This window comes from Pelodiscus sinensis, chromosome 1, assembly GCF_049634645.1.
Source record: "Pelodiscus sinensis isolate JC-2024 chromosome 1, ASM4963464v1, whole genome shotgun sequence".
NCBI classification, from domain to species: domain Eukaryota; kingdom Metazoa; phylum Chordata; order Testudines; family Trionychidae; genus Pelodiscus; species Pelodiscus sinensis.
In genome coordinates, this window is record NC_134711.1 from 278795664 (window position 1) to 278814406 (window position 18743).

The window sequence follows — 18743 nt, forward strand, 5'->3', positions numbered from 1 at the left end:
AGACATAAGCAGGTGTTCTGAAAACAGCTGTGTAGATAAGAGGTAGTGGCCTAGAATAGCCACTTAAGTACATATTGAGTGGGTCAAGGCAGGTTTGTACTCAGATGGCTAGATTGAGCTGCCATCCCTGTTATTTTGAGCTACACTATTTCCACCATGCTAGTTGAGCACAAGTAATGTATCTGTCTATCCCTGGTGCGAATAATAGTTCCAGGTGGAGTGTAATGTTTCCTTAGTAGTTAGCTCTTTTCACTATTGGGTGAAAAACCCAAGCAGGTTGCTTGTAGTATAGAGCAATTTGAATGCAATGCTTTTAAAAAAGACAAGCATTATGAAGTTTAATTTGATGTCAGTGACTTGCACATTAAATTTGTTCAATTTCAAAGTGTGATACAATTGTTTATATTTAGCAGTGTTTCTCAGACAGTGGTTCGAGTACCCTTAGGGGTACTCGAGAGAAGTCTGGGGGATATTTCAACACATAAAGGCCACTCTAAGAAGCGGCACTTACCCATTTGCAAGTATTGAGTCTGTGGCTTACAAAAGAAAACTTTTATTAAAAAAGAAAGGGAACCTAGGATTAATTTATGAAAACCCCACAACCACAATTGACAAGCACATGACCATGAGCAAACAACTATCTAACAGTATGTTGGGCAGCATCGTCTGTTGCAGTATACTACCTTGCAGAGGAAGAGACCTAGGGTACGTCTAGACTACAGAGCTTTTCTTGGAGGTATTCCGGAAAAGCTCTGCCACGTCCAAGGAACGCGTCCGCTTTTCCAGAAAGAAGTTGGAAAAGCGGACATGTTTTGTCGGCATCCCTGTCAAACTTGTCTTACGACGAAGAAGGCATGTTCTGAAAAAGGGTTTTTTCCCGATGTTTGGCCCTGTGTAGATAGGCCAAATATTGGAAAAGCCTGTTTAGGAAGAAAAGGGGAAAATTGCAGTTCGCAATTTGCATATCATTTTCCGACTTTTCTTTGTAGTGTAGACATAACCTAACTAATGAATGTCCTTTCGTTACCTTTTCTGTCCACTAAAAATCTTGACTAAAAAATGCTTTTTCTTGGTCAGTAAAAACTCAAACTTAGTGTACACTTCAGAGTTTTTTGTCATAGAAATACTCTGCTTCAATTAAACTTCTATTATATATCCTTGCTATGCTTGGAGTCAGAAGAGTGCGTCTACACTAGCAGGTCTTGCAGTGTGCTGTGAGTAGCTATCCTGCTGTACACTTAGCTGCAGGGTGCTTTGGGAAGGGTTTGCAGTGCCACATGAGGCACATAAAATATTACATGAAGCAGGTTTCTCAATCTGCTTGTTCCATAGGCATACTATTAGATTGCCAGCCACTTTTCCACTGAAGTGTGGAGGGGAGAGAGGGTGTGATAGGAGTATATGTGGGAGAGAGACAGATTAGTATGTGTTCAGAGAGTGAATGTGAGGAAAATGGTACATGTGGGGGTGCGTGTCCATGTGCTGTCTCTAAGTTCAGAGAGTAGTGGGAAGTACGGGTATAAGGGTGTAGTTGCGGAGTTGACTATTCACATTCCTGCCCCTCCCCCTTGCTGTCAGTGTATCAGAAGCAGCAAGGTTGGGGGTGGGGGGGGGGAGAGCAGGAGTTGGAGTTGGGGGCAGCTGGATTAAAAGCTGCTGTTCTTCCCCTCCCCCCGGCACCATCTCTGGCTCTATCAGTGCCCTCAGTGGGCCCAGGCTTGCTGAGGGCAGGGGCTGCTCCGTATGCTGTCAGCCCATTATCTGTGGCTGTCGAGTTGGCTGGAACAGAGGCGGTTCTAGCAGCAGCACCTGTCTGCGGAGGGTCCCAGTTCCCTGGGGGGAACCCATATGGAAAAAGGATGCTGGACCTGGAGTGAGCTGGGACTGAGCCAGGCTTGCTCAGTCCCAGCTCATACCGGGTTCAGGACCTACCCATGCTGCAGCTCTGTAGTTTGAAGGCCAGGAAGCCTAGCTCCTTCTACTCTTACTACATTTAAGCTGCAGCTGGGAGGTAGCTCCTGGACCTGGCGCAAGCCGGGACTGAGTCTTCCTCCCTTAGGGTACATCTGCACTAGCCCCCTAGATCCATCTAGGGAGGCTAATGTGGGCGACGGGAATTGCAAATCAATCCCGGGATTTAAATATCCCGTGCTTGATTTGCATGTTCCTGGCCAGTCGCCATTTTAGAAATTGACTAGCCCGAAATAACTGCCTGCATCTCCATGCGGCAGTGAAACGGGATTCCGGAATAAAGCCCCTAAATCGAATTAGGTGGTACTAGTATGGTATTGCCTTTACTTGCTTTTCAGTCAAGAAACTCTGGTAAATACAGTTTTGTTTGATATTGGGAAATATAAATAGTTCTTTCTCTCAAATGATTTGTTGCCAATTCTAAGGCAGCAGCACCATGAAAAATACCCTCACCCAAGGAAGCAAATCCCCCCTGAAGTCCCAGAAACCTAGTTAGAAATACTAACATGGTTCCTTGTTAGATACTAATTTCAAATGAGTTTTTATTAAAATAGTTTTAAGGATTCAATCACACTGAATTCTTGCTTTTTTTGGAGATCTTTTCTTAAAATCCACTGAAATAAAATGACTGTTATTTATAATGCAAGGTAGTGACATGACTTTTTTTCTTAATTTACAGCATTTAAATATCAAGACACTGACAGATGATATGGTAAGACTATTTAAATTTTGCTTCTGCTGTGTTTGGTGACTAACCCAGTATTTCCGGAACTTTAACATTAGCTTAGCTTCAGTGCTGGTAGAAACTGGCATTAAACTGTTTTTAATACAGCCAGTTTGACTGAAAAGCAAAAATATAACTGATAAAATCCAACTCAACTGGGAAAACCGTTACTGGTTTGATATGTCTAAATGCATCCAGTAAAAATCTCAGCGTTGTTCATTGGTTTTGAAATTGCAGCACTTGGTACCAATTACCACTGCTTCATTTGGGTAACTAGTATTGTTGTCTGAAACAAACCTCATAATAGATGTAGTAATCACATTTGAGGTGTGGAAAAAATTGGGTTAACCAGCTAGGGAAGGAAGGCTTGATAAAATAGTGCTAAATATTAGCTTGTACTTTTTTTGTTTAACATCCTATGAATGGGTGCTCCATTAACTGCTAAGGTAATATGAGCAGTGGAAGAAGATGGCAAAGAAGTAAAAGAACCAACCCATTGAAATATGATTGCCAAATATCTGTCTGAAGCTTTCCAAATAATTGAACCTGGCTTGCAAGTCATTAGTGAAGATTATCCTGACAGGGAATGCAACTACAAATTGTGTAGAGGAATTGATAACATAATGACTTGATACAAGAAATTTATCAAGAAAAGGGAAAGCAAACCAGCAATCTCTAGGTTTTTTTTTTTTTTAAATTCAGAAGCATTAGCAAGAGGAGCACCTAGATAATCCACCCTTTGACTCCATTCGCCTCGACCAAGTTTTGCAATCATCATTGCTGAAAGTAGTATTATTTTGTTGGTATAAAATATACATTGCTAATGTATATAATGCCTTTTGTCTGTCTCAAAATATTTCCTTGGAACCTAATCCGTACCCCCTTTACATTTGATTCTTATGGGAAAACTGGATTAGTTTAAAAATATTTTGCTTAAAGTTGTATTTTTCAGGAACATAACACTAAGGATAAGTGAGGAGTTACTGTACTGGAGTTAGCAGGGGGTGTCTGGGGTGAAATTTTATGGTCTGTGATATATAGGAAGTCATTATAGATGGCATAATAGCTCTTTTGGCTGTTTGACCATAAATCTGTATATAAAAATAGCCAGGGCTTGACAAACCCCGGTGAGAGCTACTCGCCAGCACCGCGCATGCGCCAGACCGGCACCGCGCATGTGTGAAGTGCTGGTGAATGGGGCGCATGGAGTGACCGGCTGAAATCTACTTGCCATGGGTGAGTAGATTCAACGGTTTGTTGAGCCCTGGAAATATCTATCAGGCTTGTGAGCCTCTGTCTGTAGTTTGTCACTCTCAAGTGGAAGGATGCATACTTACATATTTCCATCTTTAAATGCTATGGGAAGCATCAGATTTTCATAGCACAAGACTAGAACTGAGATTGTTCTTCCTTGAGTTAATTTCAGTTCAGTTTAAATGGATAATTAATCAAAAAAGGTTGGCAGCTAGGGCCCCTTGATTTAAAAAATGGAAACTTTAAAAGTTAAGGCATCAAGGGGTCGGTGCCCCCTGCTCACTACACTCGCCAGTCTCCTTTTCTAGGGGTAGCAGCTCCGGCTCTCACCCAGCTACCACCGAGGGCTAAGTTGAGGTGTAGCAGCCCTGTTTTGTCCCAGTGTTCCCCCTTCCAGACACTAGGGGGGAGGAGAGCTGAGTGTTGGGACAGATTGAGGCTGGCCTGGCTCTTGCCCGCTGGTGGTGAGGAGGAACCGTGTACGGCGCCCTGCCCTCTCCTTCTGGCCATGAGGGGGGAGGATATAGGGCTCTGCACTGCAGAGGGGAGAGGCCGTGCGTCTCTTGTGCCCCCTGCTCTCCAGATCACTGGTGACATCACACACGTCCTGCTCATCCCCTTCCCCTCACCTGAGCCTCTGCAAGGCTCTGCAGCTCCCAAGCCCTTGAAGGTTGCATGGTTCCCCCTCGCCCTGTGCATGCCTTCCCAAACCCCTGAGAGATCACGCAGCTTCCATGCGCCCCTCTGCCCCTTACCTGAGTCCCCAAGGCTCCCATGCATCCTCCCGCCCCATCACCTGAGCTCTCGAGCTCCTGCATGCTTCTTCTCCCCTGCAGAGGAGCCACACGTTTCAGTTTAACTTCCGGCAGCCCCAACCCACATGGTGGTTGCCAAAGGGACGCTCAGGGGCCGGTGGCATGTGGGGGAAGAGTTAACCGCCAGCCCATGTGGTGTGGAGTTGGCTGGAGGGGGAGGGTTTAAACCCCAGCCCATATAGTGTGGAGCCGATAGAGGGTCATGGGGGAGGGGGAGAGGGCAAAGGAGGGCAGCCGTGGGGCCTCTCCCTGGAGCACTGTGGGAGGGGGGAGCTGCATCCCCTGAGAGCCACACAGCTTGTGCCTCCCTGCTGTCCCAGGATCACTGGGGCAGGTTGAAGAATGGAGCAGGCTGCATGGCTCACGGCTCCCATAGAACATTGGGAAGAGGAGGGGGGCTGCAGAGGATAGAGTGGCACATGTCGTCACTCTGTGGTCCAGCAGGAAAAACTTTTTTAAAGTACAGTAAGACTAGTTATTCAATCCTAAAATATGAATGGGGAAGAAGTTTGGAGTTATTTAAGTAAAAGTTGCTGAAATTTTCTGAAACTTGCATCCCAAGCAAGAGGCAAATAGTTATAGGGAAGGGTTGCATATCAAACTGGATGAACAAGCATATGAACAGCTGAGTAAGAAAAAGCTGAAAGTCTAGAAACAATGCAAGGTGGATGAATTAGTATGGAAAGCTACTTTGTTAGATGTCAAGAATGTGGGGAATCAAGCATCTGAAGAATGGCAGTTGCACTTTAGGCAAGGTATTTCTGTTAGAGATAGGATGTGTTTGTACAAGGCACTGGTGAGACCTCACCTGGAATTCAGTGTGCAGTTCTGGTTTCCTAGGTGTAAGAAACCTGACCTCAAATTGTGACACATGAAGAGAAGGGCTATCAGGGTGACTAGAGGAATGGAGAACCTACCTTATGAGAGACTTGACTTGCTTAGTGTAGCAAAATAGAGACTGAGGGGTGATAGGATTGCTATCAATAAATGGAGAAAGGGAAAGGGGTTATTTAAGTTGGTACAAGAACAAATGGATATAAATTATCCAACAAGTTTAGGGTTGAAATTAGTCAGGGTTCTAGCAATCAGAGGAGTGAAGTTCTGGAACAGCATTCCAAGAGGAATAGTAGGGGCTAACAATCTTAGTAGTTTTAAGATTGTACTTGATAGCTAATAGAGTGGGAAGGGTGGTGAAGTTTTCTACAATGGTGTATTGCTTACCCTCATGTGTTAGCAAGTATGTTGAATGACTAGAGACTGGATGGATGGTGCTCTCCATTTCTAAAGAGCAGTGTTCCCCAGCTTTATTTGGCCATGGAACCCTTTTAAACTCAAGAATTTTGCGGAATCCCTAATAAGTCTAATCTATGGACATCAGTGCTGAGTAGTGACATCATTGTCCCCACTCTCTGGCTAAGCTGGCATTATACAGGGACATGTATGGTGGCAAACACATATGAAAATTGTTAATAAAATTCATAAATGCTTAAATATTAATTATTTTTTTCAATAATAAAATGTTGTTGTAATGGATTTTTCTCGCAGAAGCCTTATTTTCACTTAGTGGCACCCTGGGGTTCCACGGAACACCATTTGGGAAACAGTGCTAAAGAGAATTTTTTCACAGGTGTGTGGATGGTGGGTTTTGTCCACATGCTCAGAGTCTAACTGATCATTGTATTTATGGTTGGGAAAGCATTTTTCCCCATGTCAGACTGGAGACATCCTCTTGGTTCCTTTGCAGTAAGGAACATGGATCACTTGTGGGTTTGAACTAGAATAAATAGATTCTTTAACTTAAAATTGTTAAATCAAGGCTTGAGAATTTCAGTAACACAGAGATTATAGGCCTACTGCCACCAAGCTGTGTGAGGTTCTGTGGCTTGCAGTGGGCAAGAGGTCCTAATTGATCTTTTGTCTTCCTTGGGACTCAAGATACCTTAAGACAAATCAACCGTTTGTTCATGCTTAATTAGTAGAGTTGATGGGCATGCTTCTAGATTCTAGGTCAGTGAGAGACCTTGTGGGAGACTTAAAACAATCAGTCTCCCCTCCCTCCCCCCTTCTGTTAGAGCTCCAGTCTGGACTAAGAGTATTACTGAAAGTACATTTGAGCTTTTTGGAAAACATGGCCTTTTGCATTGATGTAATGTGCTTTTTGCAGATCTAGAGAAGTTATTATTCCCCTTTACTCAGCACTGGTGAGGCCACGTCTGTAGTATTGCATCCAGTTCTGGGCCCCCCACTACACAGAGGATATGGATGCATTAGAGAAGATTCAGTGGTGGGCAACCAAAATGATTAGGGGGGCTGGAGCACATGGCTGAGGCATTTGGGCTTATTTAGTCGGAAGAAGAGACGAGTAAGGGGGGATCTGATAGCAGCCTTCAACTTCCTGAAGGGAGGTTCCAAAGAGGATGGAGAGAGGCTGTCCTCAGTAGTGACGGATGGCAGAACAAGAGGCAATGGTCTTAAGTTATAGTGGGGGAGGTCTACATTTTTGCTAACACCCAACCATTTCCCTAAGAGGGTGGTGAAGAACTGGCATGGCTTACCTAGGGAGGTGGAAATCCCTAGAGATTTTTAAATTCTGGCTGTTTCAGTTGGGATTAGTCCTGCTTTGGGCAGGGGCCTGGACTTGATGACCTACTGATGTCTCTTCGAGCCCTAGGATTTTATGAGTCTATGAAAGACAATGTTGTTTGCGGTTGGTCTGCCAGCCACACAGATACAGCATTAAGCTACCAGTGCTTGTACACATAAATGTCCTTCTTTCTACTACTTGGGAAAGATCTTCTGTTAGTGGTGATGTTTGTGTTTCCAATTCATTCAAACACAGTTGCCTACAAACTAAGTTTGTGAGAGGATGACTTTTTGGGGGGGGGGGGGGAGGAGCGTGGGGTGGGGAAGGTTAAAGGGCTTCAGCTCCTACCCTGAATTTTATACCAGGGGTCAACTTATTCTAGCTCCAGATAAAACTGTTAACTGCATTACAGCTTGAGTGTGATATGTGATGAATTTGGAAGCTAGGAACAGCACATCATTTGCCCCAGAGAGTTTAATAGAGGCAGAGGGATGAAAATAACAAAAGGCTTGTCATTAATGTAAACTAAGGATCATTAGATAATCCCTAGTCCATTCAGATATTCCAGTCAAAAGATAGGAAACTAAGGGAATAAATGGTGAGAATGGAGAGAGATATCCCCTTGGGTCTGTACTGCCCAACACATTCTAGATCTGGGAAAGAGTGAGCTGACAAAATTGGCAGATGATACAGATTGTATGTAACATAACTAAATGAAAAGCAGACTGCCAAGAGCTACAAAGAGATTTAATAAAACTGGGTGAATGGGCAACACAGTGTCAGATGAAATTAATTGCTGATAAATGTGGAGTGATCACATGCCAAAATATAACCCCCAAATAGACATATGAAATGAGTCTAAACTAGCTGAACCCATCAATTAAGAGATCATGGATTCATTGTAGATAGAGCAAATCTTTTCAGACAGCTATGTTTAATGACAATAAAATAATACCTAGCAGAATATGGTATTCTCATTCTATCTATCCCTCCCTCCCTCCCCACATATCAAATACTGTGTGCAGATTTGATCACCCCATCTCAAAATAGATATATTGGATTTAAAAAAGGTACATGGAAATTATTAGGAGTACTGAACCCATTTCAAATGAGAAGAGATTAAAAAAACTGGGACTTCTCAGTATGGGGAAGATATGACAGAGGTCTTCAAAATCATTGAATAAGGAAGTGATATTTATTCCTTGAAATAACACAAGAACTAAGAGCCACTTAATAAAATTAATAGGCAGTAGATTTAAAACAAAAATATTTCTTCCTAGACAACCTGTGGAACTCATTGCTAGAGGATGTTAGGAAGGTGAAAACTATAATGGGGTTCCCAAAAGAAATATATATATTCATGAACTTAAGTGCCTCAGTGCTTTGATATCACCTCTGTTTGCCAGAAGTTGGAAATGGGTGACAGCCACTGATGGGATGAATCATGTAATAGTTATGTTCATACTCTCTGTATCACTGGACATTGATTACTGTCAGAAGATGGCATACTGGGCTAGACGGACCTTTGGTCTGACTCAGTGTGCCATTCTGATGTTGTTACATAGAACCTCTGCTGTAACCCGCTAGGTCCCACTCTCTTCTCAGAGCTGAGATAGAGCTTAGGAGTTCCGATAGGATGTCTCTCTATGCAGAGTAAGTAACAGTGAAAATATATATTAGGTTTAACTTTTTAACAGACTTGCAAACAGGAACAGCCAACAGAGAGTTTGGAGAGGGAGTTCTCCAGGTAAAAGAGGAGTTAAAACGGGACCCTTGTGGTAAGTGGCTGTCTGGAGTGTGTGTTTGTGTGTGGGGGAATTATTTGCGGTGTGCTGAGCTTGTGTTTGTCTAGGTTGGTTTGTTTGTTTGAAGGAGCTTCTAAAAGGTTTGAAATCTGGAAGCCTCTGTTAATTGGCTGAGCCTCAGTAAGGGGGAGGGGCTACCAGAGCTATATAAGCCTGTGACTCAGTACCAGAGAGCTTGCAAACAGGAACAGCTAACAGGGAGGTTAGAGGGGGAGGTTAGGCTGCTAGGAATTCTTAAGAAAGGAATAGAAAATAAGACCCAGAATATCTTACTGCCCTTGTATAAAACTATGGTACGCCCACATCTTGAATACTGTGTACAGATGTGGTCTCCTCACCTCAAAAAAGATATTTTGGCCTTGGAAAGGTTCAGAAAAGGGCAACTAAAATAATTAGGGTTTGGAATGGGTCCCATATGAGGAGAGGTTAAAGCGACTGGGACTTTTCAGTTTAGAAAAGAGGAGAGTGAGGGGGGATATGATAGAGGTATATAAAATCATGAGTGGTGTGGAGAGGGCGGATAAAGAAAAGTTATTTATTAGTTCCCTAAATAGAAGAACTAGAGGACACCAAATGAAATGAATGGGGAGCAGGTTTAAAACTAATAAAAGAAAGTTCTTCTTAACACAGCGTGTTGTCAACCTGTGGAACTCCTTGCCAGAGGAGGCTGTGAAGGCTAGGACTATAATAGAGTTTAAAGAGAAGCTAGATAATTTCATGGAGGTTAGGTCCATAAAAGGCTATTAGCCAGGGGATAAAAGGGTATCCTTGGCCTCTGTTTGTCAGAGGCTGGAGAGGGATGGCAGGAGAAAAATTGCTTGATCATGGTCTTCGGTTCACCCTCTCTGGGGCACCTGGTGCTGGCCACTGTTGGTAGACAGGATACTGGGCTAGATGGACCTTTGGTCTGACCAGTACAGCCGTTATGTTCTTATGACTTGTCAGATCATGTTGCTGTTGCTGCTGAGTGGATCTAATGTTTGTTTTTCTGTTATATAGGAATTAGATATAGGGTTTCTGTCAGCTAACTACAAAATTATCTGCTTGAAACTACTTTTCAAGTGCCTAATTTGCCACTGGAGTCATGGTTAAAGTTGCTTCCCCTACCTTGCCCTGCAACCAGAATCTGAAATGGTATCCCCGCAGGGGAGCACATTTAGCTCATCAGCAGACCCAAGGTTGATGGAATGTAGTAGAATTCCAGCAACACATAATAGAACATGGAGCCATTTGCCTGCTTGAAGTTATTTCTGCTTCTAATCCAAGTTGACAGACACCTGCTAGTAGTAGTATCTCCTCCCCAGTCCCTGTTTTTAAAGAAGCCATGCTCCTATTGGAATGTCTTGTTAATCATTGCAGCAATTCTTATACTAGTACACTTAACTGGGGTTCTGAATAATGTAGTGGTGTTTATCAGCAGAAAATGTTTTCTTTCTCATAAATAGTCTTTCAAGAATTCTGGCCTTCAGAGAATTTTTCAAAATCATCTAATGATCCCGTCTGTTAGAGACCTGTTTATGCCCACTCTAAGTAATTGAAATCTCTCGTTTCACTCTGGAGGGGGATGAATCCTGGAAACTTCTGGCTACTTAATGGTACTCAAAATCGTTTTTGATTTGATGAGACAGGAGTATACTCTAACAAGCTTTCTGCCATCTCTTTTAATCCTCAAGATTGTCAGTAAAACAAAATATGACGACATTTAAGTTTTATGTGCAGCAGTTACGATACTTGGTGATGGCACACACATCAGTTTAACTACCAATCAAGCTATTGAAGGCTTTGTCTACGCTGTCAAGTTTTGTTGAGGAAAAGTGCCTTGGGCGGAAAAACTGCATGAGTGTTTCCACTTCAATGTAACTTCTGTGAGGAAAAACACCCATTTTTGTTGAAAAATTTCCAGCTTTATTAGGGGCTTGTTTCCTTTTCTTCTCCCGTTGACATCAGTTGGCATTCACTAAAGACACCTCAAGGCATTTTGTCACTGATGATGGCCTTCAAGAAGTGGCCCACAATTCCAAAGCAGCCACTCTGGTCAGCAGTTTGAACTCTGCTGCCCTGTAGCCAGGTGATGAGCTCCCTGCTGCGCCTTTGCAAGCCCCACAAAACTTAAAATCCCATTTCCTGCTGACTGGCTTTTCTCCATGGGTTGACTGGAGAGGATAGTGACTGTCTGGTTTTATCCATATAGTTGTTGAGGCATTCGATGCAATGCACAAGGTACAGCACGTGGGGCTGACCTTAAAATCATGGTGTCTGAGCACCTGCACTGCCTCCTCTGTGCGTGCCCCCCCCCCCCGCGCTCTCTCCTTTCCTACTGGCTGGCTCAGTGTGCTGTAGGCTCATGGAAACTTCCTAGGTGCCCATGCCTTGCCATCCCCCCAAATTCTCCTCATCTTGGACCCACACAGAGCTGTTGGATCTGATCATTGTATTTGGAGAAGAGTCTGTTTAGACACAGCTGCGAAGGACCCATAGGAACTGGGGCTCATCCAGTCATGTTGCTCGATCCTTGTGTGAAAAGGGGTATGAGTGGCACACGCTGCAGTTCAGAGTGAAGAGTAAAGAACTCAGACAAGGATGTCACGAGGCCTGTGAAGTGAACTGACACTCCAGTACTTTATAGAAATGGCAGTCTTCAATGAGGAACTGGACACTGTCCTTGGTGGTGACCCCATTTCTACTGCAAAGAGTCATGTGGATACTTCAGAGGACCTAGACCAGTCAACGTTTTTTCAACTTGGACCACCAACCCCGGGCGCGGCCATACGGCGCATAGATCTGGGTGGCCGGAGGCTGGGCTCAGCCGTTGGAGGCCACGTGGCCTGGGTGACATCCCAGAAAGACATCTGTGACCCCCTTGGGGGTCGCAACCCACAGGTTGCACACCACTGACCTAGACCAAAGAATGAAACTGCCAATGAAGAGATTGAAGTAGGTGGGGACCAAGGGCTTCCCCCAGGGTTGCTTAGTGTGTCTGGCAGCCAAGAACTGTTATCCACTGCTGAGGAGCATAGCTACTCAGAGCAACTGCTTTTCAGGGACTAGGAAGCAGGGGATGAGATGCAGGGTAAGTGGGTGTGGCTGGTGGAGTGTAGGGCTGAGGGCATGGGTGTGAAGCTGACTGTGTTTCTGTGAGCTGCATGTAGCTCTGTGTAGCTAATAAACATGGCTAAGCATGGTGGTGTTGCTCCTTCTGATCTCGAGGGAATTCTGCAGAGAGATTATCAAAAGTTTTCATGAGATACTTTCATTTTCTGTCAACAGTTCTATGGTAGTGCAGCTTTGTCGCCTTGCCTGTTGTATGGTACAAGATAGTTTCTTACATCAGTCACTTGTGTAGCCTTTAAAAGTTGTGCCCTGGAGAAGTATGGCATAATTAGAACTACATTTGCGCAAAGGAAATTTTCTGGCCTGGCTGGAATTTCTTTTGTCTGTATTCACAGCCGACAGCCACCCTCACTTATCATAGATCATGGTGCTTTCTGAGAAGCGTTCTTTGCAAGGGTCAGCAGAAAACTAAGTGGAAATGTTGGAAAAGAGGTTTGTAAGTGAAATTTTTAAAGGACGCAATGTTAAGACCCCTTTTTTGTGCATTATGCTGAACAGCAGACACCTTGATGGCCCTGCCAATGGACCACGTTGGAGTGGTTGCAACAGATAGTCACCGTAAGAGAAACAGGAAATCTATGGTTTACGAAGTGTTAAATCAGTCAGTGAGTGCAGATGTCAGAAACAAGTCTTGGAAAGGTTGCTGCACAACAACCAGGAAAAGGCCTTCTCCAGGGATGCCACAGAAGGCAGGGTCTCTTCTGAGGGTGTTGGAGGAACAGATGGAGGTCCTCAAGTGTTTAGTCAAGCAATAGACTGAGCCAACATGGGGTCACTCCCCTATTTTCCCCTCCCCCTGGTTAGAAGATTGAATAGTCTGTATCCAGCAACTCCCTCTCTCTGACCTCACATTTCAGTCTTTGAGGGTCCTCATTTTCCCATACACTCCATACCCTTTCCCAGCTTTGTTTATAATACCTAGATCTACATATATTTGAGTTGTAATTATTTGCTAGCACCTTCCTTACCGGCTATGCGGTGTCCTATTGCATTTCAGTGCACTGTTTTCTTAAGGATTTAAGGCATACTTTTACAGTGGTTCAGTACTTTTATTTAGAGTTCAACCATCTCACATCAATCATTGCGATCGCATGTGCAGTCATTAAAGGCCAGTTCCTGACTAGGCGTTGCGTTAGCTAGGGTGTTGTGTGCGCGTGCATCTGGAAGCAACTGTAGCAGAGGTTTATTTCAGTGCCCTTCCTTTTCAAAGTATGCCCTCATTGCTTACATGGTGATGAGAGGAGCTCAAAAAGCTGCTAACTGCTCTAGCAATGTGAAAGTTTGACCGGTAAGCATCACTGTTAATGGCTGATCTTTACTGGTTCTGGTTAACGGTTAACTGGAAGGGGCTTGAATAGCTCCTTACCTGCCAAGGGAAGAGGGTGCTCTAGTCCTGTGTGAGGCCCACAGTGGATGGGCTGCTCTGGTCATTCGGAGCAGCCCATGTCTATGGTGGGCTTAAGGGCAGAGCGCTCCCACGCTGGGCTGTAGTGGCTTCCTGCTCTTGTTCTGTTTAATCGGTTAAGTGGTTAAACATAATGTTTAACTGGTTAAACAATTAAATGGGATTTTACATCCTTACACTAGTGTCTGTCTGCTCAAACTCTTCAGCCTCAGCATTCCAACCCTGAGCAAAGTATTGCTGCTTAGATTTACACTAATTATGTAAAACGCAACACATCACCATAACCATGGGAATACCGTTCTTATTGCGGTCTAGGTTGCTACAGAGATACCTCCATCTCACTCTCAATCATCCAAAGGTGCATTTGACCATCATGCAGCACCTACTCAGCCTATGCTTAACATGGCCTTCCCTGCTGACCGGGTACCCAGTGTACAGTTTCATGAGCCAGGACTGCAAAGGGAAAATTTGGTCTCCCAACGTCATAATGCACATTTCCACATTGCACACTGTAATGTTGTGATCTGGAAATAAAGTCCCATCTGCATCTTTGTGTAAAGATCAGTGTTCCTGAATGTGTGCATCGTGCACTTTTCTAGACCACCCTTTGTTGATGTCTGTGAAATGCTCATGGTGATCTGCAAGCACCTACAGTTCCATCAAGAAATATCCCTTCCTGTTCACGTATTCAATGGCAGGTGGGCTAGCCATAAAATAGGAATGTGTCATCTATTGTTCCCCACCTCCACAATTGAAAAATCCCATGTCTGCATAGCCAAAGTTATGCACATATCCCAGAGTTGTGCTCCTCCATAGACAATATCATTTATTGCCCTGCATGCGTGGAGCAGTGTAGCGCTAATGAAAGATTTCCCCACTCCAAACTGATTTGCAACTGACTGGAAGCCATTGGGAATTGCCCACTTTCAAACAGCAGTCGCCACACACTTCTTAACAAAAGGGCAGCTCTCATTCTGGGTGTCCTTGCACTGTAGATTGGGGGCCAGCTCAGCACACAGCTCCAGGAAAGTTGCTTTACATATCCTAAAGTTCTGTAGTCAGTGGTCTTCATCCCACATCTGTATGATGATGCAATTTCCCACCAATCACTGTCCTTTTCTGTAGTCCAAAAGTGCTGCTCTACTTGTAACCCCCAAGGAGTTTGCTGGGAGGCTTCACCAGCCAGGCGGAGTTGGCTCTCAAGCTCCCTGGGTGAGAGAGTCACTGCATGGTCAGCTGGGCTCAAGCAGCAAGTTCAGGGCTGCTGCCTGCTGTGTGGGTCTGGAGGCTGGCCTGGGAGGCTATAGTTTTGAGATAAAGTAGCTTCCCCTTGTGCTTTCATCTGACTCCGAACCACACAGGTTCCCCATTCTCTGACATTAGCAATCTCATCTTCAATTTGTCTAATTTCCCATTCAGTGGGTACATTAGTGAGCAGAAAGTGGCGTTCAGGGTCAGCTCCCTCCAGCTCACACCAAGCTATAAGCCTCTTCTGATAATCCATACTGGGAATTTACTTAATATCCCAGGAAGACAGCAGGAGTGTATATAAGGTATGAGTTTAAAAGACGGGATCCCAGCGGTGCCTCCAATGTAGCGCCCCCTCTCCACCTGGTTACCTTCTTTTAGAGCCAATCTCCTTTCAGGTTCGGATGGATAGGTCTGGGTTCTTCTGGATCCCGCCACCTACTCAATTTTATTCTTTCTGATTGATGTACTTGGTGCCTCCACCCCCCTCACTCCTTCCTAGCAGGGTTGCCAGGGCAGCTTGGGAGGAAAATTCTAGCCCGGGATAATCCCCACGTATTCGCCAGATAGTTGGAGACTCCCAGAAAATAACACAAACACATACACTATAATAAACACAATTATATTAAACAGGAGACAATTATAACAGAACAGGGTAAAACATCATTTTTAGGGTCACCGGTGCCCAGCAACTGTGAAGTTAGTGTCCCGTTGGTACGCGTACTTTGTTGGGGCCCTGGATGACTGTTGACCACACAATCCTTCTCTGCAGAGGTTTAGCAGTGGGGCTGACTAGGTCCAGTACAGCCCACAGGACTCACAAATGGGAGAAGGCAGTAAATCCCTCCACAGTTTAATAGGCTGCAGGTAATAAAATCCCCAAACAAATTCCCTGACTTACTAACTAAAAATTGGTGCACTCACACACTCCATGAATGACCTCAGGTTGAGAGATGACTCAGTCTCTGCAAAGGGCTGCTCTCTTCTCACAGGGGTCCTCTTTAAGCAGGAACCAGGCTGCTTCGGTCCCAGAATCTCCCCTCACCGCGAAGGGGTGCAGGGCTCAAGGTGCAGGCCACACAACTGCACCAAAATTCAAAACTATAGCCTCCCAGGCCAGCCTCCAGACCCACACAGCAGGCAGCAGCCCTGAACTTGCTGCTAGAGCCCAGCTGACCATGCAGTGACTCTCTCACCCAGGGAGCTGGAGAGCCAACTCCGCCTGGCTGGGGAAGCCTCCCAGCAAACTCCTTGGGGGTTACATACTCTATACAGCTGTTCTGTGACTGCCAAATGCAATGACAGTCAAATGCTGCTATCCATATCCTGCATACTGTCGAACTCTTCTGAGTCGTCTTCCTCTGTCAGTAACTTCAAGATGATCTCTGTTAATGTGCACAGTGTTCTCACAGCAGTTAACAGAGACTTGAGGGAAGTCCAGGATCCATTTTTTCTTGCCTCAGATGTTGGAGCGCACAGCATAGAATACAGTTCGCAAAAAGGTGTGAAAATGACAGAAGCCCCTAAACAAAGCAATTTCTATGGGATGTCTTGCATGGTCCCAAGATGCCCCATGTTCTGGTCCAAGCTCTCAACACCTAATGAGTGATGGTGTCTCCAGACACTGTCCGATACATATCCACAGTGCTTTGTTCCTAGTGTTGATAAGGGAGTTCTCAATGTGAACATGAGAGCGCTTTGGATACTTCACTATATATTTCTGTGTACTGATCTAGTTTCCTAGACAGAATTTGGTAGTGGAGACCTACCTTAACTCCAACTTACATTTCAGGTAATGTTTCTGATTTCTTTAACTGAGCTCAGCATCTTTTCATCTGACAGCTTGGGTGTTAGGTAGTTGAGTCTGGAAGACGATGTTCTATTAAAATACAGAACATTCTAATTCATGCTTGAAAATCTTGAATTAGGCTTACTTATGAGGCAAATTACAAATAGTTTTCAATGTGGGCTTGTCAAAATAATTTCTTCTGGTAGATGCATCTCTTTTTAATCACCCGGATTACGTCTTATAATGGAATAATTGGCTGCCATTCTTCAGTACAAGGGAAAGCTTTTCTCCCACTCTACTTGAACAAGATTTTAAAGGTACTAATGTATTTTCTCATTAATCCCCCCCCCAGATATAAATTGTGTCCTAACACTGATGAAGCCTCCATTTGAACCTCTGTCTTCCTGTTGTTTGTATCCATTTCTGAGACAGCTTTCTTGGTAGTTATTGCTTGGCTCAGTAAATGAGCACCGTCCAAGAAGTAATGAAAGTATCGTCATAGCTCTCAAAATATTGTGTATGGCATTTAGCCTCTCAAGGGGAACTATCTTGGAAGTATTCAAGAGGTAATAAGCTGTGACCTGGGTATTGCCAAGCAAGCACAGGTGGGCGTGCTACTTCTGTGTCTGACCAGCTTCTTAATACTTCATTGGCGATGTCTACACTACACTGTTCTTCTGGAAAAAGCAACGCAAATTGCGAACCAACATTTACACTGGGCCAAGTGTGGGAAACCCCTTTTCCCCTTTTGGGAACATCCCTTCTTCCTCATAAAACATAGTTTACAGGGATGCTGAAAAAGTGTGTCCTCTCTTCCGAAAAAAAATTCGGAAGAGCAGGTGTGTTCCCTGGACGTGGTGGAGTTTTTCCAGGATACTGGAGGTATCCTGGAAAAACACTGCAGTGTAGATTTAGCCATTGAAGTTGATCATGTGTGGTCTCTTCTTAAGACAAACTTAAGATAAAGCTGAAGTTTCATGTGAGACCTGTTGATGACCTGAGACAAGTCTGGGGTTGTGTAAGAGAAGGATAAATGACACACAACATTCTCTACTATGGAGAAGATCACGCTGGCTTAACCAGGAGATGTCATAGAAAAAGTGGAAACTAGGTCAAGTTATGAAGGATGAATAGAAACAAATAACACAAGTATGTAGGGCCAAAATTAGAAAAGCCATGGGGGAAAGTGAGATCAAACTAGTTAAAGACATGAAGGGTAAAAAGAAAACATCCTACAAATACATAAGAAGAAACAGGAAGACCAAGGATAGGGTGGGACCATTTCTTAATAGAGGGGAAAATGTACAAGTGTCAGAGATGCTTAATGACTGTTTCTGTTTTCATCAAGTATATTGGTGCTGATTGGATGCCTTACACAGTGAATGCCAGTGAAAATGAGGTAGGTTCAGAAGTTGAAATAGGAAAAGAACAGGTTAAAGAGTACATAGATGGGTTAGATGTCTTCAAATTACCAGGGCCTAGCGAAATGCCTCCCAGAGTACTCAAGGAACTGACTGAGGAGAGATGAACCATTAGCTGATATCTTTGAAAAATAATGGAGGACAAGGGAAAGTCCATAATATTGGAAAAGAGCAAATAGATTACCCATCTATAAAAAGAGAAATAAGGACAACTTAGGAAACTACAGACTAGTCAGCTAAACTTCTGTGCCAGGAAAGATAATGGGTGCAAATAAATAATTCATTGTAGACGACTTAAACTTTCATCTTCCCACTTTCCTGGTCCTTTTCACATGATCAGAGAACAGCAATACTGAATGTCCAGAGATGCAAACAGTTCTATGTTTGTTGGAGTTAGTGTCCAGCAAGCATGCATCCAGTTTCCTTTCATTTTCCCCATTCCCTTGTTTTTTCCCCCACTCACTTCCTGTTTGTCCCAAATATAGAGAAATATTTTCATTTATGCCTTAACCAATCATTTATACTGAAACTTAATTAACGAGTCCTAATATTGTAATGTGATTACTTAATGTGTTATACCGCAGTACTTTTTAATTATACAGAAGACCGAGACTAT

At 44.0% G+C, this 18743-nt stretch overlaps 1 protein-coding gene across 3 annotated transcripts in view; it reads left to right on the top strand.

Moving 5' to 3' along the window:
• DIAPH3 (diaphanous related formin 3) overlaps positions 1-18743 on the top strand; it is a 456179-nt gene that overhangs the window by 3267 nt on the left and 434169 nt on the right. For 2 of the 3 annotated variants that reach the window (XM_075918922.1, XM_006113561.4), the window contains exon 2: positions 2651-2683. The exons of the other annotated variant lie outside the window; for it this stretch is intronic. In XM_075918922.1, the coding sequence (XP_075775037.1) occupies positions 2651-2683 (33 nt within the window). The remainder of the gene's footprint in view (positions 1-2650; positions 2684-18743) is intronic. 3 annotated transcript variants of the gene reach the window in all.